Below are 25540 nucleotides of genomic sequence, written 5' to 3'. Positions count from 1 at the left end.
ACCTTGAGCCGTTTTCTTCTCCTCTTAGAGAACTACAACTCCCAGCGCCGCACAAACTCTCTCGGCCGTACCGCGGGTGTTGTTGCAATGGTGGTGGTGTCGGAGGGACATTGAATGACTTTGGCTCCATCACGAAATTTACCAGTTTAATTCATAAACCACAAACATGGAGGCGCTTATTCCTGTCATAAACAAGCTGCAGGATGTGTTCAACACAGTGGGGGCGGATATTATCCAGCTGCCGCAGATTGCAGTGGTGGGGACTCAGGTAAAAATGCTCTGATTGTGTGCATTTCGTGATACAACTTAGCTGCTGTCATGCTAGCTGGATAACCTTGCATTAATGATACACATGTATGAATGAAAAGTGGAATCAAATGGAGATACCCAGCTGGTGATATTACTATTTCACACGGCAGAATAAACTAACGCTTCAGAGACCGTGCTCGGTCTGCTAAAATCCCACTGCAAGCTTTCACTACTGCAAACCTCATCTGCAAAGTCTGCACTGGCAGTAGCACTGAAATCTATTTTGATCACCTTCAATTAGTGCTATTTAAAGAGCCTCGTCCACACATTAGCCTCTGTTAGCTAAAACCAGGTCAGTGCATGAGGAAGTGAGGTGCAGTTACTTCATCATGGCTCCATATCAGCTGTGGTCTGCTCAGTCATAACGTTTATACAGCTTGTGTACTCTTTCTGTGCTCTTTGTGTCTCCAGAGTAGTGGAAAAAGCTCTGTGCTGGAGAGCCTGGTGGGCCGGGACCTGCTGCCTCGTGGGACAGGCATCGTAACCAGGCGACCCCTCATCCTGCAGCTGGTCCACGTAGATCCTGGAGACGCCAGGAAAGGTGATGACAGCGGTAGGTACCAACGTGCACCTGGTCTCAGGAGAGTTTCCCAACACATGATGCCAATGATTTGGATTGTGCCTTTCAGTTAACACATTTCTCATATTTACACCTTAAATATAGAGCTGCAAAATATTAAAGGTCCCATATTTTGCCTTGTTTCTGCTAATTAATGAAAATCTGACAAATTCCCAGAATATGTCTTTTAATTTTTGAGATTAAAACACTGCAGACATGGTTAATTTCACCATGAGGGTACAACTTATGGTTTTAGTGTCTGTAGCTGTCCACACAGCCTTCAGGAAGAAGACTCTCTCTGCAGCTGACAGACATGAATGAGTGTGTGAGACTAGGACTTTGTATCACCTCTGTCTCAGGCATGGCAATTTTCCGCCGTTCCGTGAAAATCCGCCGTTTTAATTTTCAAATTGATCATTTCTGTGAATCGTCCAAATCCGTTGAGAAAATTTTAGGGGGGGTGAGGTATGTTTTTGTTACTCTTGCTCCCGGTTTTTGAGAAGCGCTCGGCGTTTCTCCCGCAGCGTAACAGACAAAGAGAACCAGTCTAGCTCCTGCTGCATTGTAAAAGGCCTTGCGGTTGGTCGAAATTGGTTAGCTGCCAAGGATTGGACCAATGAAATTGCTCGATGCATTCTTTTGTTACAATTCATGGCGGCATGTTCGTGTTCGAATTTTGAGCTATTGGGATCGTTTTCAGTGGAATCATGAGGCGACGTTAGAAGTAGGGTTGCCACCCGTCCCTTAAAATACCGAATCGTCCTTTATTTGACAATTAATTGTCGCGTCCCGTATTGAATCAATACGGGACGCAAATTGTTCCGTATTTTCATAAACGCCCCGTATACGTCTGTCAGATACTCATCAAAACTGCATAAGGAACAAAATAAAACACAGGAAATATTAAGGGCAGCCAATTTAAACATCGTAGGACCCACGTAGCGAGGACCCGATGCCAGGTCCAGCAGATCACGCTGCACCCGCGTGTTTGCAAATGTACAGACGTGAGTGGGAAGAGTGGAACCCCTGGCAGTGGGTAAAAGGCAAACTGTGTTTTCTGTTGCTCATGGATTAGCTGAAGTAAGGCAGCATCAGGAGACCAACATGTAAGAAACATGAGAACAGAGAGAACCCAACCAGCAGGTCACAGTTTATCATCATCTAATCATCTCCTGAAGTCCATATGGTGAGAGACATCAGTATCTGGTTGTTAATTTACCAGAGGATGCTTATAATCATGCTGATGTGGTCTTAGACTCTACAGTATTTTAGTGACTCAATAAATGCCTAAGTTGTTTAGTATTTTTTAATGCCTTTTAGTTTTTAATAAACATTTATATAATAGCCTATATGTAATCAATAGATGGCCTTTGCCTATCTAAAGAAAAACTCAGAACTCTGATATGCTAACAGTACTAAATAAATCAATAAATACATGCATATACACATAAATAAGTTAATACATTAACTGTGTTAAGATAAGATTTAGATGGGAAAAAATGTCTGTAGAGAATTTCTTTGTCCAGTATTCTGCATTCAGTTGTTTATGTTTTTGCAGAATCCAGTATTGCTCACTGGTTGGTCATTACATTTTATTTCGTTAGTCTGGTTTCACAGTTTAAAATGATGCCACGTCTGTTTAGACAGAACCTGTGATAATAAAACAATACAAAACTCTTAGTTTCATGTTAATAAAGCACTTAAAGCTTTAAGTATGGCTAAGTGCTTTTTTCAAAATTAAATATATCACTCCTTAGGTGGTAGTGGCCCCGAGTTCAGTAAAGTTGGAAAGATATTCACAGATTCGGCTTCCAGCATCAATAACTCATTAGATATAGGTTGTCAAAACATAAACGGTGCCTCTTTCCCATTGTTGCAAGGCAGACAATGTGCTACAAGCCCAGTTTTATCAACAGTAGCTGTCTTTCAAGCTGCACAAATAACATTGATGTCTATGTGCAGCTGGCTGTGTGACGTCTGTCTGCAAAACCGCTGCAACAGCGAAGAGAGACACAAATATTCAGTAACTTCAATCTTGTTCTCTGTAGGTACACAATATGCTACAAGCCCAGTTTTATCAAGTAGCACATTGTGTACCTTATAATGATGGAAAAGAGGCATTGTTTATGTTTTCACAACATATATCTAATGAGTTATTGATGCTGGAAGTCTGAATCTGTGAATATCTTTCCAACTTTACTGAACTGTGGCCACGAGGAGCTGTGGTGGGTGTCCTTTATTTTCATTTCTGAAAGGTGGCAACCCTAATTAGAAGTGACTTTGTGACCAGTGTAGAACTCCAGTGTAAATAGTGTTAAAAGACCTATAGAACTGTAAAAATTGTCGGACTAAATGCAGTGAGACAACATTGAAGAAAAAGTAAGTTAACTTTTCATTAAATTAACTTATTCATTACAATCTAGTGTTCTGTAATTCTATGCATGTTTTTCATTCTAAATCACCTCTATTTTACTGAAAACCTCTCGGCTTCAGGGGGGCTGGACCCCCCCTGAAGTTTGTATACCGAACATTTTCAGCTGAAATCAAAATTTGCTGTTGCCATGCCTGCTATCGGTCTGTCTGAGCAATAATTTGGCATTGAAATGCTGCTGAATCCACAGTACAGCGGTCGTTTTGGACTCTTTCATATTTTTAGTTTGTCAGACAATGTTGTACCTATAAGATTAACATTTCACCAGTGCAGAGCAATTAATATTACTCTGAAGTGTGTGCTGGTTAACATGCAGTCTTAATGAACTGGTCGGTATTTGAAGGGCTTGGAAGCAGAGTGGTCTGACCTGCTTTCTGTAGTTTTTGAGAAATTTGGGTTCAAAATTTTGTATTTTCAAGAATGGTCTATATTTGGGTTGTGGGTTAGACCACTTTGCCACTAAAATCTAGACCAGGGGTGTCAAACTTGCGGCCCGCGGGCCAAAACCAGCCCCCCAGAGCATCCAGTGCGGCCCGTGGGGTGACTTTGTAAAAATTACAGAGGAGCACATTAACTGCAAATTCTAAATTTGTACAACTATAAATTTTAAATAATTTCTAGACCATGACAAGTTGTTTTGATCATAAAGTAAAATACTGGATTGCTCATTGTTCTTTTGCCGTTTTGTGTCTCATTTTTGTGATATTTTGTCTTGTTTTTGTTGTTTTTTGTCTAACTTTTGTCGTTTGTCTCATGTGTTTGTCGTTTTGTTTCTCGTTTTTGTTTTTTTGTTTCCTTATTGTCTCGCTTGTGTTTTTTGTCTGTTTTTTTGTCATTTTGTTTCTTGCTTTTGTCATTTTTTGTCTCGTGTGTTTTTGTCTTTGCGTTTTTGTCTCTATTTTTGTTTTGTTCCATGGTGTTTGTCTAATTTTTGCTCATTTTGTTTCTCATTTTTGTCCCTTTGTCTCATTTTTGCAATATTTTGTCATTTTTTTTGTCTGACTTTTGCCCTTTTGATCATGAAGTAAAACACTATATTGTTCAGTTCCAGATGACTAAATATTTTACATCTTTGCAGATAAAGTGTGATCTGGAAGTTGTAATATGCAAATGAAAACAGCAAACAGCAGAACATTTTCGAGACATTTTAGAGTTAACAGAAGCCGCTCTAGAAGATAAATAAACCTGGTGGACTGAGAGGCAGCTGCTCTTTCTGAATAGGTCATGTAGAAGCAGCAAGCAGTGGAGGGGGATTTTACAAAGTTTGAATAAAAGTCTACTAATTCCTCAGTTTGTATTTCAGTAAAATTCTTACTTTCTTGCGAAGCTGGGAGGCTTGAAATAAATGTCTTCATATCGTAACTGCTTTTATTTTACACCTCCAAGTTTATAACAAGCACAATTGTTCAATTCGTTTGAGTAATTTTTTAAGAAAAACAAGTAGAAATCTTCTAAATGTAGCTTCTTAAGTGTGAATTTTCTCTGGTTTCTTTACAGCTTTCAGACAGCAAACTGGATATGTTTGGGCTGTGGGCAAAACAAGAAATTTGAGGCCATCATCTTAAGCTTTGGGAAACACAGACTGCACATTTTCATAGGTTAAACCACTAATTAAGAAAAAACTATTGACTCTACTACAGTATTTAGGTTTTGATACAAACACATATAGATAAAATATGCCCTCCTCATCATTTTGGGTATGAAAATAGTCTTTTCCTCATCCTTTGTGTCACTTTTTGACATTTTTTTGACCAAAAAACTAACTAAAATCAATAAAAGTAGCCATGATACGGAGCTTTGCTACAGTATTTAGGTTATGATAGACACACATCCAGTATGAAGTCTTCCGAGTACAAGCACCAGATTTACAGTTCTGTCTGTCACTGTCTTTGCAGATGCCCTGCTGTGATAAAACACCTCACAAAGGTTTCACTGTACTTGCATTTTCACATTTAATAAGCTGGTTTAGCTTCTTCTAGCTGCCTGCTCCTCCTCCTCACCTGTGATTCCAGCTGCTTTTACTCACCACCAGTAGCTGTCAGCTGTTAGCCTTCGATCCTCGTGTTAGCTGTGTTTGTTTAGCCTCCTGTGCACACTAGTTTCTCTCCACATGTAATAATGATCGCTGTCTTTTCCTGCTTTGAGGAGCTGTAACTGTGTGCTTTTATTACCATCCACAGGCAGAGAAGGTGAAGAGTGGGGCAAGTTTCTACACACCAAAAACAAGGTATGGGTTTGTACGATGCTAACATATTTAATTGATTCTCTTCACTAGTGTTTGTTGTGATGTTTTTTCTGCTTTTCCTTTTTGCAGATCTACACAGATTTTGACGAAATCAGGCAAGAAATTGAAAATGAAACAGAGCGAATATCGGGGAATAATAAGGTGAGGATGGAGGAGTCACACTTGTTGGTTTCTGGAGCAAGTTCCCTGTAATTTTAGCTAGCTGTCTGAAGGATATTATGATGAGTATGTGGGATAGATAGAAACATATTTCTCAGAGGCCTAGCGGCAAATTCTCTCCCAGCAGAAAGCAAACCAAGGATTAGCTGTTAACACATGGAGAATTAAAATAATCCAGATGCAGTAAGATGAAGGCAAACACAACTTTTCCCTCCAATTCTGAGGAAGTGAGTCGAGGCTCGGATGTTGCCCTGAGCTGAGCAAAGTGGATTTCACAGCAGAGCTTATGGGTTTGGCAAATTTGAGGCTACGGTGGGAAATCACAACATTTTTGTGGCACGTAGTTTAAGGTCACTGGATCCTGAGGGGTCTGGAGATGCTTCTGGAACGCTGACAAGAGGGCAGAGGAGGAAACTGGATGCTTTTTACCTCAGTAAGACTTCGGGTTGTTGACATAACATGAGGAACAACCTCTGCTCCGTCTTCTCATTTCTCAGTTTGTACAACCTCAGTTCCGCTCTTCGTATCCTTGCTGAGACGGTGGTGAAGAGGGCAAGGAAGAGATAGAGGGAGTTAAGGCTTCCTGGCTCCTTGGCGTGTTTTAGAAATTGAGACAACTTTCAATTTGTTCTGGCTGCAGGAAGGAAGAAACGAGGAGGCTGAAAATAGAGGAATTAAAAGAGCGTTAATCTACTTGTGCTCTTATTAGCCGCTAACTGTGGAGAGTAGCATTAAGAGTTGCTGCGTTTAGTTAGCCGGATTGATGATGTTGATGGTGAAAATGAGTCAACATTAATAAGTTTAACCAATACGTTTGTGTAAACTTCAGTTTATTCTAACAAGCTTTTTTCTTCGAACATCTGTTTCTACTTCTCTCCTGCTCCCTGTGCTCACATTTATTGTGTTGTAATGCAGCCAAATTCACATAAAACTCAGTTAGCAATAGTTCATTGAGATGACATGTTAACCAGCAGTTATTTCCAAGCTGCCGCTCTGCATCGCTAAAATCCTGATTTTATAACGGCAACTTTATCCGACAAACGCACCAAGATGACAGCAGTGCAGTGAATTTGACTTCATTTTTTGCAGAATTTTAAAGCTACAACTAAAGTCAGAACGGTTCCAGAATAAGGAGTAAAGGATTTGCTTTAGCTCCTCTCTGCTTGTAAAATGCCCTCCATTTCTGTGTTGCACTTTATTTCATATACAAACCAATCTTTTTCACTTTGTTCAAGCAGTTTAGTAAAAACTTGGATTTCTTTTGGCGTTGAACTGAATAAAAATCCCTCATTTTGATGTATTTTTATCATGGAATTTACAGTTTAACGCTACAGTTTTGCATTTTAAATACGGAAACCTTTGTAAACATTTCACACTGTGATGTTTTATACGTTGACGTAGAGTGTGTGAAGGAAAGTTAATCGTTTACATTAACTGACTGTTTTTTTTTTTTGTAAAATACACAGTGGATTAACCAATAGCAAAGTAGTCGAATGGTGAAATGGACAGAAAGTCATTTAAAGTCACGTACAGCTGTTCTGTTAAGTGAACCGTGATTGCGAGGGACCACTGTGTATAAAAATAATCCATCTTACATGATATAACAAGAATTTTAACCTGCTTCTTTTACTACTACAAACAAAAAAGGTTGCCGGTGGTTAGCTGAAACAGTCACAGTAAATATAAATATAGTTTAATTTTCCTCCTCACATACGACCTGTAGGGGAAAACAAACAACCAGAGCACATTTTCCTTTATTTTCTACATGTTGTGTAAAGCAGGATTCTCTTGTCGTCCCTCTGCAGGGGATCAGCGATGAACCCATTCATCTGAAGATATTTTCTCCTCACGTTGTCAACCTCACGCTGGTGGATCTGCCAGGCATCACTAAGGTAACACGCGCTCCGCTTTGATCATCCGACGCCCCCGAGGAAATTTATTTCTTAAAACTTTCAACCACTCATTAAAAAAAAGCCCCCTAAAAAACAAGATCTACCAGATATGCGCGGTCAGTGGTGTTAATTTCCCAGTCAGGCCGGTGCTTCTTCATATTTACAGACGACGGGGAATTAAGATCTTATCTTGATGTTTCCACACCGTGCGCTGTCAAAGCCCAAGTGAACGGCGGCTTTGATTCCAGCCTCATTAGTCCGTCCCCTCTGGTTGAACATGTGTTAATTTGAGAAATCCCTTTGCTTTCGCGTCTAATGGATCAAACCCTGTCTCCTCATTTTTAATTGGTATTGTTCCCTTCAGGTGCCCGTGGGTGATCAGCCTAAGGACATCGAGGTGCAGATAAGAGATCTAATCCTGAAGCACATCTCCAATCCCAACTGCATCATCCTGGCTGTCACGGCCGCTAACACAGACATGGCGACCTCGGAGGCCCTGAAGGTGGCCCGCGAGGTCGACCCCGACGGTAGGAAAGCCTGAGGAGGAAGCAGATTTTCTTTCCTTTATCGGCCGACTTTTCTCCATTAGTTGTGACCTTTTGTGAATGAATGTGATCCGTCAGGCCGGAGGACGTTGGCTGTGGTGACCAAACTGGACCTGATGGATGCCGGTACCGACGCCATGGACGTTCTGATGGGCCGAGTCATCCCCGTTAAACTGGGCCTCATCGGAGTCGTCAACAGGTAGCAAACAATATTTAATATGCACTGAAACGATCCACTGCTTCTCCCAATGGAGCGTTTAACATTAGAGATAATATAGAAGAGATGCCACAATCAATATTTAATGCTTCATATATCAGTATTTATTGATCTTTATCACTGGAATCACACTGAGGGATGAGATTTAATAAAAACTTGTAGCTGTCACTGTTATTTTGCAAACAGGAACATTATTGTGATATAAAGACGGTTTCACTCTGTTAATCCTCACGTCGTCCTGCAGGTCACAAGTGACCCGTTTTGAAGTTTGAAAATGTGAGGAAAAAAAATATTTTCACAGTGAAACTTCTGATGTCCACATTTTCAACATTTTTGGGTAATTTTTGAACATTTTTTGGAGGAAATAAGCAAGTGTTAAAAATGTTTCTTAAGAACATTCACATAAAAATCAACCAAAATCCAGCAAATTTTGCTGGATTTTGGTAGATTTTTTTGTGAATGTTCTTAAAGAAAATATTAGGAGTTTTACTGATATATATGTGTAACCACTTTAGATATTTTTAGGATTTTTTTGGAACATTTTTCTCATTTTTTGAAAATATTTACAAGAATTTTCTTGGCAAATTTGGGGGATTTTTTAAAAATAAAACTTTTAAGGAAAACTTTGAAGGAATTTTCTTCCGGAAGGTTTTGCAAATTTCCAGAAATTTGGGGGATTTTTTTTGCAGAATTTTTGGATTTTTTTCAGACAAGGAAACCATACTCTTTGTTGCCTGTAAATGAGGACAACAGGAGGATTAATATCAGTGTTTTTGTGTTTAAACTTTTAGGAGCCAGCTGGACATCAACAATAAAAAGTCTGTGGCCGATGCGATCCGCGACGAACATGCTTTCCTGCAGAAGAAATATCCGTCTCTCGCCAACAGAAACGGAACTAAATACCTGGCCAGAACCCTGAACAGGTAAAAAAACGAATAGTCGATTGACACACCGTATGTTGTTTTTTACTCCTGTTGCATTTTTAGTCACTGTAGGCTCGTTTTTCACTGCAGTATAAAGTCCTGCACTTTTACAGAAACGGCACAACCCTGACTAGAAGTTGAGAAAAAGCAAAGGTTACATTTCTGTGATTATTTATTTTACAAAATCAACATTTCTCAAGTGTCCACAGGTGTTACCAACACTGCAAAAAAATGTTAGGTCTACATACTGTAGATATTTTACTCTTTAAATATTGACTTTGTTTCTTTATTTGTCTCCTATCTGCTCTGTGTAAACACTGCCTGCAGTTCAGCTGAATAGTCTCTGAATTTTTGTGACGTGGCTGTTGTTCACAGCTGAGTCAGTTATGGCTTTTCAGTTGCACTAAAAAAGAGAGAATTTTTATTTTTTTGTAGAATCTAGTTAGAACAAATGGCTTATTTCTGGTAAATTTTTTAAATGAAGTAAAATCAGGTCAGATCTGGTTGTTTTCTGACAGCCGGAAGTGACACATGATTGATTTAAGGACTGTTGTAACGTCTCATGATTCTTTCAGTTTCTACAGATAAATGGTGCGATTCTGAGGATTTTATTTAAGGATAATACACCTTTAATACCCACTGCAAAAGTCTGGTGTTCAGAGGGTTAAAAGACAGAAACGAATACCTTAAAATGATGTGTTTTCACCATATTTGTGCTTCTACAAACTATTTCTGTTCGCATCACGTGTTTTTTTTATTAATCTAAACTAAATATGTCAGCTTCATGTCAGAATGAGCACATTGATCATTTGTCTCATGTTTTTGTCGTTTTTTGTTTCCTTTTTGTCTCGCTTGTTTTTTGTCTTATTTTTGTCATTTTGTGTTTCCTTTATTAATTGTTTTGTGCATCATTTTTGTGGTTTTGTATTTTTTTTGTCTTGCTTGTGTTGTCTACTTTTTAGTCATTTTGTTTCTCGTTTCGTCATTTTTTTGTCTTGTTTGTGTCATTTATGTAAATTTTTTTGTCTCCTTTTTGTCATTTGTCCATTTTTTGTCGCTTTATAACTTTTTATGTCCAATTTTTTGTATTGGTTTGTGTCGTTTGTTTCAATTTCTGTCATTTTATTTCTCGCTTTTGTCGTTTTGTGTCCTGTTTTTGTAATATCTTGTCTTGCTTTTGCTGGGTTTTTTTTGCGTTCCATCACTGCTGTGTTCATGTCTGAATGAAGGAACAGTAAGATAAAAGGGATCTATGTAGGAATGACAGAAAGCCTTCACTTTACCACACTGTTGGAGCAGAAATGTGACGCATCCCACATCTAAAAAAGGAGCAGAATTACAGCTGTATCAAAAGTTTTGTCATTTTCAGACGCATAATAAGAGTTAATTAGCTGAATGGTTGTGTAGCTTTCTGGTGTACTGAATGGATGAATTTCATTGGTGTCATCTAGTGTTTGTGCACCAGTTTAACTCTCTGAACCCAGAAATCCTTGCCGGCAGGTTTGAGAGGCATGTCATCTTTTTAAAAAATTGCCAAAATTACTTAACTTGTCATAGCTACAAACTGAAAAAAAAGTTACATTTCTAGCTTCTCAGCAGTCCTTGAACCATGTGATGTGCCGCTCAGTCAGGAATATTAACCAAATATCAGCTTAGAAATACAATATTTTATCATGATCGCTTTATTCTGCATGTCTCATTTAAAAATGAACCAAATATTAACCGTATGTTCCAACCAGAATCTGTTAAAAGCTAAAAATTCTGCACTTCTCAGCACAACCATAAAGCTATTATCTGCTCCACTGCAACCAACAGTCATGTGACAAAAATTCTGGGAAATTTTCCACTGTTGTACATGTTAATTCCATTCTTTTAGATTTTTGTAGGATAAATAATCAAAGAAATTCAGCTTTCCATTTTTGTTTCTATTGATATATGGCACCGAAGACCCTTTTGAGTTCTCTCTACTTCTAGTCATGGTTGATTTGTTTCCACGGAGGTGCAGGACTTTATAATGTAGTGAAAAATGAGCCCACAGTGAGTAAAACTGAGCAAAAAAACAAACCAAAAAGTGCTTTCAGGTTCAAGGGTTAATCTTTTTAGGGCTGTTAATGTGCCAAGATGTTGCCCAGATTTGTGTATTCAACATGTTACCAGGACCCGTGATGTCTGGTCACAATCAGTCCGCTGAATGTCAGAAGCAGCTGTGACATTATTAACGGCCATCAGAGGATCTCGCTATTGTCTGTCATTTTAAAAGCTCACACTCTGCCCTTTGCTGTTCTAATGTCAGGTTGCTGATGCATCACATCCGAGACTGTCTCCCCGAGCTGAAGACACGGATCAACGTCCTGGCGGCTCAGTACCAGTCCCTGCTCAGCAGCTACGGCGAACCCGTGGAGGACCAGAGCGCCACCTTGCTCCAGCTCATCACCAAGTTCGCCACGGAGTACTGCAACACCATCGAGGGCACGGCCAAATACATCGAGACGGCAGAGCTGTGAGTAGCGCCGCTCGGCCACAAGGTGACGCTGTTGATCCAGCGCAGCCGGAATGAGCAAAACAGCTGCATTGGTTTCATCATTTAATATGATTCAACTTGTGAGTTGAGGCACGCACAGCCTCGGTTGAAGGAAGAGCTGACAGGAGCGGAGGCCACTGCGTTCACATCACAGCTAATATCCCCCCGCTGCTGTTTTTCAGGTGCGGTGGAGCCAGAATTTGCTACATATTCCACGAGACTTTTGGCAGAACGTTGGAGTCTGTGGATCCTCTGGGAGGACTCAGCACCATAGATATCCTAACAGCCATAAGGAACGCAACAGTGAGTGCAGCTGCATCCTCTTATTAATGTAACATCATTAGTGTCACTGCAGCTTCTCCTGACACCCGAACCCCACAAACCCCAAGCAGTTTCTGGATGTTTTTTTTTTTTTTGCTCCTGTCATATTTTTACTCACTGTGGGCTCATTTTTTACTACATTATGAAGTCCTGCACCTTTATGGGAACAGTACAACAATGATTAGATGTAGAGAGAACTCAGAAATGTACTTTTTGCAGAATGACACACTTACAATGCCATGAAGAAAAGAAAAAAAAAGTTGCATTTGTTTGATGATTTATGAGAAAAAAGTAAAAAAAAAAAAAAAATATCAACATGTTCAACTTTTTTCCAAGTGCCCACAGGTGTTACCAATACTAGAAAAGAAGCATTGTCACTCCACATACTTTAGATCAGGGGTGTCAGACTCATTTACTTCAGGGGCCACTTTCAACCCAATTTCATCCCAAGTGGGCCGGACCAGTAAAATCACAGCATAATAACCTGTAAATAAGCACAACTCCACATTTTTCTTTTGTTTTAGTGCAAAAAATATATTCTGAAAATGTTCACATTTAAGGAATTTTTTTTTTTTTTTTTTTTTACAAAATATCATGAACAACCTGAAAAATATATTCAATTTCAATAACATTCCTCAGTTTATCATTTACACATTACAATTTACAGATCACAGTTTATCTACAAAGGCACAAAACATTTATTCACAGGTATCTGGAACTGAATGATATAATATTTATGATTCAAACAAGTCAGACAACAAAAGACAAAAAAACAACAAAAATGAGACACAAAACGACGAAAACGAGAAACAAAATGACAAAAAATGACACAAACGACACAAAAAGAGACAAAAAATTAGACAAAAAGTTACATAAATGACACAAATGAGACAAAAAAATGACAAAAGTGAGGAACAACATGACAAATAGACAAACAACATAAGTGAGACGAAGAAAGCAGAATGTTTTGTTTTACAGAATGTGATTGCTGCAAACTGTTTATTTTTTGCAATTTTTTAAATGAAATATGCAAAATAAAGCAATTTTGATAAAATATTACAACTTTAAGCTCAAATTTGCTTGATTTTTTTTCTAACAGAATCAACAGATTAGCTTAAAAACCATCAGAAAGTAGAAAATCACAAAATGCCTTTCAAACTCTGGGGTTTTGTGGTTCAGATGGTTAATTCCATCGATTTTAAAACAACAAAACCTTGACTTTTTCTGTCACTTGCAGCTTTTTCCACTTTGCGTTGTTGGTTGCTCACTTAGAACACGTTCCGCTGTATCGCCACTAACCTGCGGCTCCTTCCTCTTCGTGCTTTAGGGCCCTCGTCCATCCCTTTTTGTGCCTGAGGTTTCCTTCGAGCTGCTGGTGAAGAAGCAGGTGAAGCGTCTGGAGGAGCCCAGTCTGCGCTGTGTGGAGCTGGTCCACGAGGAGATGCAGAGGATCATCCAGCACTGCAGCAACTACAGCACACAGGTAGCCAAACGCACCACCAGGGCTTATCTTTAAATCACATGCGTGCGTTTATATTCACATTACCGTGTCTTGCAGGAGCTGCAGAGATTCCCGAAGCTACATGAGGCCATCGTGGAAGTGGTCACCTCCCTGCTGAGGAAGAGGCTGCCCATCACCAATGAGATGGTAGCAACACCATCGCTTCTCTTTGAATGTGTGCAGACATCTTTTAGGTAGTCAGACTAGCCAGCTGTAGGTTTCTGCTGCTAATTTCATGCAGTTTTCTCCTTCCTGTCCACTATTTCCAATTAGAAAATCCCTTTTACATCTTTAGTTATGCTATGATTTGAATCGTGGACTATGACAGCCCTTCTTGGGTTTTTTTTTTTTTTTTGAGTAAACTTTAATGACAGTTTAACCCATCATTATTTTGCAGGGGCACCATCACTACATCCTGGGCTCAGTGACTTGGTGATTGGTTTAAAGAAATGCTAACATGCCAGTGCAATTTTACCCTGATAGCAGAATGATAATGAAGTTTAGCCAGACTGCAAGAGTTTGTTTTCAGTTGTAGTGTTTTAGTGACATTTTAGATTTGTTTTGATCACAATGCTGTCCTCTTTTCTCGTTATACAGGTCCACAACTTGGTTGCGATCGAGCTAGCCTACATCAACACGAAGCATCCAGACTTTGCAGATGCCTGTGGAGTGATGAATAACAACATTGAGGTCTGTAATCAGTTCAGCCTTGAATTCTTCCTTTTGTATTGTAAAAGAGATTACACATTTGAATAATCTGACTAAAAGAGTATAACAGAATAACCTGTTAACCCTCCTGTTGTCCTGATTTACGGGCACCAAAAAATATTGTTTCCTTGTCTGAAAAAAATCCAAAAATTCAACAACAAAAAAAAATCCCCAAATTTCTGAAAACTTGCAAAACCTTCAGGAAGAAAATTCCAATAATTCCTTAAAAGTTTCCCTTAAAAGTTTTATTTAAAAAAATCTTCCAAAAAAATTCTTGAAATATCTAAAGTGATTACATATATATCAGTAAAACTTCTATTTTCTTTAAGAAGATTCACAAAAAAAATCAACCAAGATCCAGCAAAATTTGCTGGACTTTGGTTGATTTTTTTTGTGAACGTTCTTAAGAAACATTTTTAACATTTCTTTTTTTCCACCAAAAAATGTTGAAAGATTTCCCAAAAATGTTGACAATGTGGACATCAGAAGTTTCACTGTGAAAATATATTTTTTTCCCATATTTTCAAACTTTAAAACGGGTCAATTTTGACCCGCAAGATGACAGGAGGGTTAAATTACAATTTTTCATCTTTTGTTTTCGTGGCTGAATTTCACCAATTTAGTTTGAGAAGCTGTTTTTTTTAACCTACGGAACCTTTGAAAGCCATATTATCTATAAAAAATCACCAAAACCAACCATTTATCAGTCAGATGTTGTCAGATTTTCAGGTCATTGAACTATTCATCTTCATTCTACATGTGTCAGTTTTTTAAAAATGACAAAAATAAACCCTTTAGTATAACCAAATTCTGTCAAAAAAAAAAAAAAAATTCTGTGCATCTTGTTGCAACCAAGAACCATTGACTGACTTGGCTGCGACCAACAGTCGTGTTACAAAAATTCAGAAACTTTTAGGCTGAACGGCAGGTTGTGTTCACACAGGGAGACAAATATGGAAACAAATTCCAGATGTAAATAGTTAAGTGTCTATAGCAGGGCTGTCAAACTCATCTTAGTTCAGGGGCCACATTCAGCTTAATATGATCTCAAGTGACCAGTAAAATCACAGCATAATAGCTTATAAATAACCACAACTCCTAATCTTACCTTTGTTTTAGTGCAACAAAGGTACATTCTGAAAATGTTCACGTTTCAGGAATTATCCTTTTACAAAATATTATGAACAACCTGAAATTTCTTAAGAAAAATAAATTCAATTTCAACAATATTATGCCTTATTTTGTCATTTATGCATAGCAACTTCCAGATCAAATTGTCTGCAAAGGAACAAAACATTTAGTCACAGGTATCTGGAACTGAACAAAGATCAAAATGACAAAAGTCAGACAAAAAAAGGACAAAATATTATAAAAACGAGACTAAAAGAAACCAAAAATGGGCATGCGACACAAGCGAGACAAAAAACAACAAATAAATCGAAACGCAAATTGATGAAAATAAGACAAAAAACACAGTTGAGACAAAAAGGAAACACAAAATGACAAACAAAATGACAAGTCAGACAAAAACAGGCAAAAAACAAAATATTACAAAAATGAGACACAAAACAGCAAAGAACAATGAGCAATCTAGTGTTTTACTTTGCGATCAAAACAACTTGTCATGGTCTAGAAATTATTTTAAATTTAGAGTTTTACAGTGCAGTTAATGGCTTCTCTGTAGTTTTTACACTTTACAAAGTCGTCCCACGGCCATTGGACCCTCTGGAGGGCCGGTTTCAGCCCACTGGCCGCATGTTTGACGTCCCTGGTCTATAGTATGCTCATTTTTTTCCCCCCCAGTATTTATAACACCTGTAGGAACTTGGACAAATGTTGTCCATGTTTATTCCAAGTTTTCCTCTTTTTTGTAAAATAAATGATCACAGAAATTCCAATAGTTTTTTCAATGATTTTTGACATAACTGTGTCCTACAGTTCAGAGGACACTTCTGAGTTCTCTCTACTTCTAGTTGTGGTTGTTCTGTTTCCATAGAAGTCCAGGACTTTACTCCAGTCCAGGAGTTACTGTGAAGTTGTAATTATTATAGGAAATCATTAGTTTGTCATTCCAGTGTATAAAAACTGTTGATAAAATATATTGCAATTAACAGTTTGCACTCCTCCATGGTGAAATGTGTTCTTAATTAGCAGTAAAGTAAATTATCCTTCACATTTTCCAAGTATGTGTCTCTAAAGAAAAGAAAACCATCATTTGTACAGACTTGTGGTTTTGTGTGTTTGTAGGAGCAGAGGAGAAACCGGATGAGAGAGCTGCCCACTGCAGTGCCCAGGGATAAGGTAAAAGAGATGAACGTGTTTTAAAATGCAATAAACAGCAGCTCCTGTGCTCTAATATCTGCTTGCAGTATGAAAGGGTTCTTGTGCGGCGTTAATCACTCGTAGCTCTGCAGGACGAGGATCTGTGAACCGAATGCTTCGGATAGTTTCCATCGAGGAATTTTATTCCACATCTCCTCTCTCAGAACGTCCTCCTCTCTTCCCCCCTTTTGACTTTCGACTGCCAGCCTCCTTTTTCTTCTGTCTTTTTTCACATTTCTTCTCTCCCTCACGCCTGCTCTCATATTCCTGCTAGTCTGGTGGCAAAGGCCCGGCTGGTCCAACTGTGGTTTCTGGCGAGTCCCCTGCGTCTGGAGCCGACGTGGACGGTGCCAAGGTGGGCACATAGGCAGCACTGAGCCTGGCTGGCTGTGGGGCTGCTGGTGGGGGACGGACGGATGGATGGATGGATGGATGGTTGGATGGATGGTTGAGCATGGGGCTGCTGGCATGCACACTGATCTTCCTCTGCTGATGCGGTGCTTTTGTTGTGCTTTTCCTTCAGCCTGTGTGGACTTGTACTAATCAACTGTTGTGCTTTCTGCAGTCTGTTTTACCCAAAGTTGCAGAGAAAATCTCTCCTCTCCTTCTTGTTCCTGGTCCAGCCTTTTAACACTAGGGATCGACCGATGTTTTTTTATAGGGCAGATTCTTGGCGCTCAAGAAAGACCGATATTTGGACCCGATATACATTAGATGTAATGCTTTACCCGCATGTGATGGCAGAGAAACTGTCATTCATAACTAGACTAGAATGAATCTGGATCAATATATAATTGAGGGACTTTTGAAGTCATGTCTTGCATACATTTCTATTAAAAGTAAAAAAAAAAAAGTTATTTCTGTTCATTATGATGATGTATTTACAAATTCCATAATTATTTAATATGGAAACAATCACTTATTAATAAAAAATGACTGGATATCACTAAAATGTCAACTAAATAACCGTCCGCATTTAACAACAACCACCTTCTAATTAGCTAAACAATAACAAAGTGAGCTTATTCAGAAATAGTTTTCATTGTGTTCTTTTTATTAAGTTGAGATAATCATGACAGATATTTCTATTTTGGTAATATATCAAATTTTATATGGAAAATAACAAACTGTATCTGTGTCCAAGAAATCACTTTCAACTAAGTTCCTCATTACAAAAACACCTCTCATGGAAGTGTGTTAATTCCAGATCACATGACCTGCTCCACATGATGTCACTTCCTCCTGAAGAAAAGACTGGCCAGACTCCAAGGCTTTCTGAGTTATTTAATATAAAGTAGTCAACAGGTTTACTACAATATCTTTATAAATAACTTTCAATTTCAGTTTTAGTCAATTGTATATATAATATTTAGAAGAATCTTTCCTAAAAATGCCATGTGGTGTTTGGTTATAGGCGGCCATGTTGATTTTAGGCCTGAAAACAGCAAAAATGTCAACTATGATACAAAAAGTCCTGCAATTATATATTGACCCATATAGAAATAGGAGTGATACAGTAAAGACGGCAACCTGTTTCAACTGAGATTGATCAGTTTGTCTTCTGCAGTTACGTCTTCTCAGTTTTCTTGATCCTTCACCGTTCTGTCACTTTTATTACCCACTAAGGTCCATATCTTAAAGCATTGTTAATTATTGTTTTCCAGATTCTGTTTCGGGGTAATTTGTGACCGTCTTCTAACTTAGCTGCTAGCCATTAGCATAGCCTTAGCCACTGTGAGCAACGGCTTGTGTTTCTTGTTCAATGTTTTATCAGACCTGAAGTTGTGCTTTTATCAATGATGTGCAAATAAAAAACTGCAGATAATCAGAAAAGTGCTAATAATCGGTCTATCCCTACTTAACACTGTGGATGGTTTGACTTCTGGACTCAGATTCTAGGACCTGTGAGATCCGACCTCTGTGCACCGTCTATGCAATCCTCGTTTTTAAGCCATGCTAACAGCGTGGCTCTAATGATGGCAACGTCTTTCATTTTTTAATGAAATTTCAGCCTCGGGTTTACTTCCTATTTATTGCTAATTAGCAAATGTTTGCATGCTCAGGCAACACAGTGAACATGGTAAACATTAACATGTCATCATGCATACTGTATGCACATGTTAACATTTAGCTTAAAGCACACATAGCTGTTAGCATGGCCGCAGACTTCAGTCATGTTTTCTCTTTAACTGGAGCACAGAGACATTAAATTATGCACATGGCTGCACTTCAGGTTTCTAGAATCTCTTTTTATGGTGGAGTCCGTTTGAGTTGTGTTTGCAAATGCACATGAATCAGTCAACGTTTCTGTGCTACATACCCTAACCATCCTTTCCCCGTCAACCCCATGTTGAACCCTGATGACAAGCAAGAGGAGCTGTTCCCACAAGCTAGTTGCTTTTCTGTCTTCAGGCTCCAGCAGCAGGGCCTCAGGCCGAGCAGGACGGCACTGGGAGCTGGAGGGGGATGCTGAAGAAAGGCGAGGACGCTCCGGGCTCCGGACCCGGGAGCCCCCTTAAAGGAGCTGTCAACCTGCTTGATGTGGTAACTGAACACCGGCCTGCTAGCATTCCCCGTTAATGAGACTACAGTAGTTTCTCAGCGAACAACCAATTAAAACATCACCCTCTTGTTTCCCCTCTAGCCTGTCCCTGTCGCCAGGAAGTTGTCATCACGCGAGCAGAGGGACTGCGAGGTCATCGAGCGCCTCATCAAGTCTTACTTCCTCATCGTCCGCAAGAACATCCAGGACAGGTAGGTTCATCTTGCTGCTGTTTAAAGTTTTGTGGTTTATTTTAACTGTCACAGAGTTAATTAACTGTAACTTCCCAACTGTGCTTGAACTACTCATTTGTTGCTCTGTTGGAAATCTAAGCTTAAAATCTTCATATTTCATTATATCATTTTCTTCTACGTCTCATCTAAAAAAATCAAAAATTATTTGCACTAAAAAGTTTCTGTGAAAAACAAAAAAATTCTCTGATCCTGTGTGCAATGGTGAAGCTATGAGTAATTCAGTTCATGACCAACAGTCATGGCACAAATCCAGGGACTAGGATGAACTGCTGGCTGTGTTTACAAAGAGCAGAAAGGAGACAAATATAGAAACAAATTGAAGTCTAAGTAGTAAAATATGTTAAGTATATAAAGTTACTATTTTTCCCCCCAGTATTGATAACACTTGTGTGCAAATGTACATGTTAATGTCCTGTTTTTCGTAAAACAAAAGACAAAAGAAATTCAACTTTTTATGTCAGACGACAGAAGACAGTTAATTTACTTACTAAATCACCAGCGCATACTCATATAATTTATGAATATAGAACTTTATCAACCTTGATCAAAGTTCATGAACTGTTGAGGAATATAACAGACAAGCTTGTCTACTGTTCTGTTATTGAGTTGTGAAAAAGATTGACACTCAAATTTTTGTCCGTCTACTTAGACAAAACGCAGAGACACTGATGACTTCTTTACCATGGTGTTGGTTTGTTGCCGATGTTAAGCAAATTCAAAGTTGTGAAAATGTGGGAATGTCCACGTGTAGCTTGTTCTCTTTAACTGCAAAAAAAATATTGGATTAACAGAAGGTTGTCGATGATGACAGTCTGACCAGCGAGAATTCATTTGTATTAACAAATACTGACCACCAGCTGACTTGGAGATCACAGCTGTTAAAAGTCGTCCATAAAAATTGTACTAATTATTCTTTTTTGAGTACCACTTAAAAATCCATTGTGTGTTTTTCAAAAATTGAGCCTTTTAAGATAATTCTCTGACCCGTTGATCTAGATTGGAGACACTGAATTTTTCTACACAAAAAGAATATTGTAGAACACTGCTGGCCTTATTCTGTGAAATGCTTCTCCGTCCTCTCGAAAATTTTCTCCCAGTGGGATTGTTGGAGTCTACGGCCCCTCAGGGCTCAGTAGGGTTAAATATCTCCTATTTAGCTCCTACTTAAACAGCTCAGTACTTCGGCAGGCAGCGGCCACCTGGTGAGTCCGACTCGAGCCCCTCCATCTGGGAAGCGGCGCAGTCACCAGGCCATCTTGCCGCCTTGTTCTAAACCATCTGTTCGGTCTGTTTCCTCTCTCTCTGTGCTGCAGTGTGCCAAAGGCAGTGATGCACTTCCTGGTCAACCATGTGAAGGACAGCCTCCAGAGCGAGCTTGTCGGCCAGCTGTATAAATCTGGCCTCCTCAATGATCTGCTGACCGAGTCGGAGGATATGGCCCAGCGGCGCAAGGAGGCAGCCGACATGCTACAGGTAACAGGCTCCCACCTTGCGGTGCTCAAGTTTTCCCTGGTGTTTTAGAAGTGCCGTTGTCAGCCATTTTAATGTGTGTTTTTTGTTTTTCGTGTGCACAGGCGTTGCAGAAAGCCAGCCAAGTGATCGCTGAGATCAGGGAAACACATCTGTGGTGAAAAATGAACTCGATCTGTCATCTCATCATCATGCCTCAAGGACCGACGCTCCGTAGCACTCATCATGTCTGAAGTTTTGGATTCACAATCATGAAAATGATCCATACTCCAATGTGCAGTAGGTAACGTATCGGCTTACAAGCTACTTGGAAGAAATGTAAGTTAATCGATTTAAAACGCACGGTGTTGTCTGGCGTTCATTTAAATGCACTGCCTCTGTTTGCTAGTATTCAAGGTGAGATGTTTAGACACTAGTTGCCACCCACGGCTCCGGAAAGAATCGAGAGTGCAGCCAAAGGCAAAGTACTTTTCAGTTTTTGACAGACTGTGGTTGACCAGTATGGAAATGGACTTTTCTGTGAAGTGGGAAATCAAAGTTTTGACGCCATTTTGGCAGCTCTGCAAAGCATTCTGAAAAATGTTTTTGCTTCAGGGTACATATGAAAAGAAACTCTAAATTATTCAGCCCCACATTTGCAGCCTTTTCATTTAGTAGCTGTCATGTGTCAGAAAACCTCCATCACTTTAAGTTTTGCACTATTGTCACCACACTGTACTTTATAGCAAGTCTACTATCCTGACACTGTATTGCCATCAGAATCTTTATTTATTGTGTTATTTAAATGTGTGGATAATGTCATGAGCACTATTGCAGCAGATCATTTAATTATGTTTACATATTGCTGCCTACATGTGAATTTATGGTGCACTGTGGTTCTGTGTATGGTTCCCAAAAGAAAGAATAAATAGAGGTATTTTATTGCCACTTAATTGGTCTGGATTCATATGTGGTGGGGATTAAGAGGGAATTCTAGATCAAAACACTCAAGCAGGTGAAAATCGTGGCACAAAAGCACAACTCTTTATTTATGTCTACAACTTGTGGCAGCTTTAACAAAGACAGCGCTGCGTCTTTGTTAAAGTGTAGATCGATGTCTTCAACACTGCTGCTCGTGTTCAGACGCCTCCTGTGAGAAGTTCTGTCCATGTTTCTGTCTATCTCAGCCGGCCCTTGCCCTTGCCTCTTCCTTTGGCGCTGTAAAGTCACAGGCAGAAACATTTAACAGCTCAGCATGTATGCATTAATGAACATTTTTCTGCAGTTTATACATTTTTGGACACAAAGTATTCAGAGTTAAACCTGCTGTATGGAACTTTTGTGTGCCCAAACCCCCATGGACTTGGGTGGATGACAACATTTACGCCACTACAAAAAGTACGAGTTAGCCTTAGCGTCAACGCAATATCTTTGCTACAACGGGAGTAAATGTAATGGAATATGTTGATACCAATCTACTGTGCAGGTATAAAACAAAGTCCTCCAAATGCACTCAAAATATACCCAAAGTATACCAGCAACTACTGTAGTGTCTGCAAGAAAATATAAAGGCTTTATCCTTTCTCTAAATGCAGTAACTTGGGCGATCTGGAACATCAGAAACCCCATCCCAAAAATTTAATGACTAAATCGGTAGTGGCATAAACCACATCTCTTTCATGGGCAAGTCCCAAAAATATCTGTCAGATATTTTTCTGATTTTTAGAGACACTTTCTTACTTTATTCCACCTTAATGTAACTAAGCCTAATGTTAGTCTCTTCGACAGTGCTCCTTTGCTAGCTAAACTCACCCAATGCTCTCTGCTTGCCTCCTTGGGTTGCTACAGTATGAAATAGTAAAAGGTACTACAGCTGATCTACAGTACTTAACCCTTTGATGTGCAACATGGGTCAAAAGTGACCCAAATCCAATGGAAAATGAGCATCTCCTGACCCACGCTGTGCATCAAAGGGTTAAAGTATGTATTATTTGGGAAAGATTCGGATCAGATTGGTAGCAAAACCTTGATTGGGACATCCCTACTCCTACAGCAAACCTATCATTGCTGGTTCATGTAAATGCATTGTTAGCAGTGCGCGAGTGTGGGAACACCATCACAGAAAGTAGATTTAAAACAGCAGCATACAGGGAGATTCACCTGGCGTCGATCAGCCTAATCAGCACAGTAAGAACTTGTTAACGGACATTCATTTATATGTAAAAGTTCTGCTCTAACTTTAGATAAATAAGGCATTGTGAGGTTCGTGAATAAATACAAATATAGAGCTATATAAATAGTAAAATAACTCAACTTTTTAAAGTCATTGATATCAGAAAATCACAACTGTTTAAGCACTTTGCTGCTCTTGTAAGTTCTTTCACATTGACAGACAGTATTTAACAATTTAAATAATACACTTCAAATTTAGTTTGCAGTTCTGATTATTTCATAATGTCTTAATTAATTTTAAATATTTTGGGTCTTCTCAAGTTCAGACAATTTAATTTAGTCCTGCTTTTGTACAAATGCCCTTTGTTCATTTGATGACAGAAGTCTATGACATTTTTGTGATATTGTGGACGACTTACTGAACTGACGTTTTTACCCCATTTTGCACGACAAACTATGACGTTTTTGTGACATTTTGGATGACATACTACACTATGATGCTTTTGTGACACTTTTGATGACATACTAAACTATGACATTTTTTCCACATTTTGGACCACATACTAAACTATGACATTTTTGTGACATTTTGGACGACATACCAGCTCCCAGTTTGGGTTCGGGAGGCGGACACCCTCTCTATTTTTAAGACCAGGCTTAAAACCTTCCTTTTTTACAAAGCTTATAGTTAGGGCTGACTGGAGGACCCTGACAGGGTGAGCTGGTGTTTTCATTTGCAAAACTGACTTCCCCTCTTGACGTCCCTTTAGTCTGCCCCTAGTTATGCTGCTATAGGCCTAGGCTGCTGGGGAACCTCTCTTGATGTACTGAGCCCTTCTCTAACTACCTATGTATTTACTATATATACCATTATTGCATTACATTCACTCTGTTTCTTTCTGTGTCCTTTCTCCGAGTGTCCCTGGTCCCAGAGCTGGATGCTGGATGCTTCAGATGTGTGGCTGTGTTTTATGGTCCTTGTGTCCCACCCCCCACCTCTCTATCTCTACCCCTCTATCTGTATCCCTCTATCTCTACCTCTACCCCTCTATCTCTACCTCTCTACTTCTTCTGTCCCTCTCAACCCGCCCGGCCAGCAGGCAGATGGGTCCCCCCACATTAGAGCCGGGTTCTGCTCGAGGTTTTTTTCCCTGTTAAAAGGGTGTTTTCCTTGCCACTGTCGCCTTTTGGCTTGCTCTGGGGGTCAGGCATATGGGTTCTGTAAAGCGTCTCGAGAAAATTTGACTATAATTGGCACTATATAAATAAAATTGAATTGAATTGAATTGAAATACTAAACTATGACATTTTTTCCAAATTTTGGACGACATACTAAACTGTGACGTTTTTGTGACATTTTGGACGACATACTGAACTATGACGTTTCAGTGACCTTTTGGACGACATACTAAACTATGACGTTTTTCTCACATTTTGGACGACAGACTAAACTGTGACGTTTTTATCACATTTTGGACGACATACTAAACTATGACTTTTTTTCAACATTTTGGATGACACTAGACTATGACATTTTTTTCCAACATGTTTGAAAAATCGCATTTTTTTTCGATATAGTATAGTAAGGCGTTTTTTTTTGCGCCAAACTTCATGATTTTTTTTTTCAAAGAAAACCTTTCTGGAGTGTTTTTCACGGCCTCCTTTACATTATTTCATCATATGGCACGTTTTTACAACATGTTTGAAAAATCGCATTTTTTTTCGACATAGTATAGTAAGGCGTTTTTTTTGCGCCAAAATTCATGATGATTTTTTTTTCAAAGAAAACCTTTCTGGAGTGTTTTTCACGGCCTCCTTTACATTATTTCATCATATGGCACGTTTTTACAACATGTTTGAAAAATCGCATTTTTTTTCGACATAGTATAGTAAGGCGTTTTTTTTGCGCCAAAATTCATGATGATTTTTTTTTCAAAGAAAACCTTTCTGGAGTGTTTTTCACGGCCTCCTTTACATTATTTCATCATATGGCACGTTTTTACAACATGTTTGAAAAATCGCATTTTTTTTCGACATAGTATAGTAAGGCGTTTTTTTTGCGCCAAAATTCATGATGATTTTTTTTTCAAAGAAAACCTTTCTGGAGTGTTTTTCACGGCCTCCTTTACATTATTTCATCATATGGCACGTTTTTACAACATGTTTGAAAAATCGCATTTTTTTTCGACATAGTATAGTAAGGCGTTTTTTTTGCGCCAAAATTCATGATGATTTTTTTTTCAAAGAAAACCTTTCTGGAGTGTTTTTCACGGCCTCCTTTACATTATTTCATCATATGGCACGTTTTTACAACATGTTTGAAAAATCGCATTTTTTTTCGACATAGTATAGTAAGGCGTTTTTTTTGCGCCAAAATTCATGATGATTTTTTTTTCAGGAGAGTAAGAAAACCTTTCTGGAGTGTTTTTCACGGCCTCCTTTACATTATTTCATCATATGGCACGTTTTT

The 25540-nt window shown here is 38.9% G+C and overlaps 2 protein-coding genes across 4 annotated transcripts in view; one reads left to right on the top strand and one right to left on the bottom strand.

The window, feature by feature from the left end:
- The first annotated feature begins 67 nt into the window (after window positions 1–67).
- Window positions 68–21846, top strand: LOC111566670 (dynamin-1-like protein). 2 transcript variants are annotated; one of them, XM_023267390.3, is made up of 19 exons: window positions 68–268; window positions 721–862; window positions 5480–5526; window positions 5614–5685; window positions 7509–7595; window positions 7960–8122; window positions 8219–8339; window positions 9149–9280; window positions 11574–11780; window positions 11984–12104; window positions 13450–13605; window positions 13681–13770; window positions 14221–14313; window positions 16579–16632; window positions 16928–17008; window positions 19066–19197; window positions 19298–19407; window positions 20763–20922; window positions 21024–21846. In XM_023267390.3, the coding sequence occupies exons 1-19, from the start codon at window positions 167–169 to the stop codon at window positions 21078–21080; spliced, it is 2127 nt and encodes a 708-aa protein (XP_023123158.2). In that variant the 5' UTR covers window positions 68–166; the 3' UTR covers window positions 21081–21846. The 2 variants fall into 2 exon arrangements, with proteins under 2 accessions (XP_023123158.2, XP_023123159.2); XM_023267391.3 differs by lacking the exon at window positions 16928–17008 and having other exon boundaries at window positions 69–268.
- Window positions 21847–21920: 74 nt separating this feature from the next.
- Window positions 21921–25540, bottom strand: part of tnnt2e (troponin T2e, cardiac) — a 9736-nt gene continuing 6116 nt past the window's right edge. For both annotated transcript variants that reach the window (XM_055006369.1, XM_055006370.1), the window contains exon 9: window positions 21921–22116. In XM_055006369.1, the coding sequence (XP_054862344.1) occupies window positions 22077–22116 (40 nt within the window). In that variant the 3' untranslated portion in view covers window positions 21921–22076. The remainder of the gene's footprint in view (window positions 22117–25540) is intronic.

Source organism: Amphiprion ocellaris, chromosome 21, assembly GCF_022539595.1.
Source record: "Amphiprion ocellaris isolate individual 3 ecotype Okinawa chromosome 21, ASM2253959v1, whole genome shotgun sequence".
In the NCBI taxonomy this organism is placed as follows: domain Eukaryota; kingdom Metazoa; phylum Chordata; class Actinopteri; family Pomacentridae; genus Amphiprion; species Amphiprion ocellaris.
Note: the sequence above shows the minus strand (reverse complement) of the source record. Positions and strands in the feature narration are given on the sequence as shown.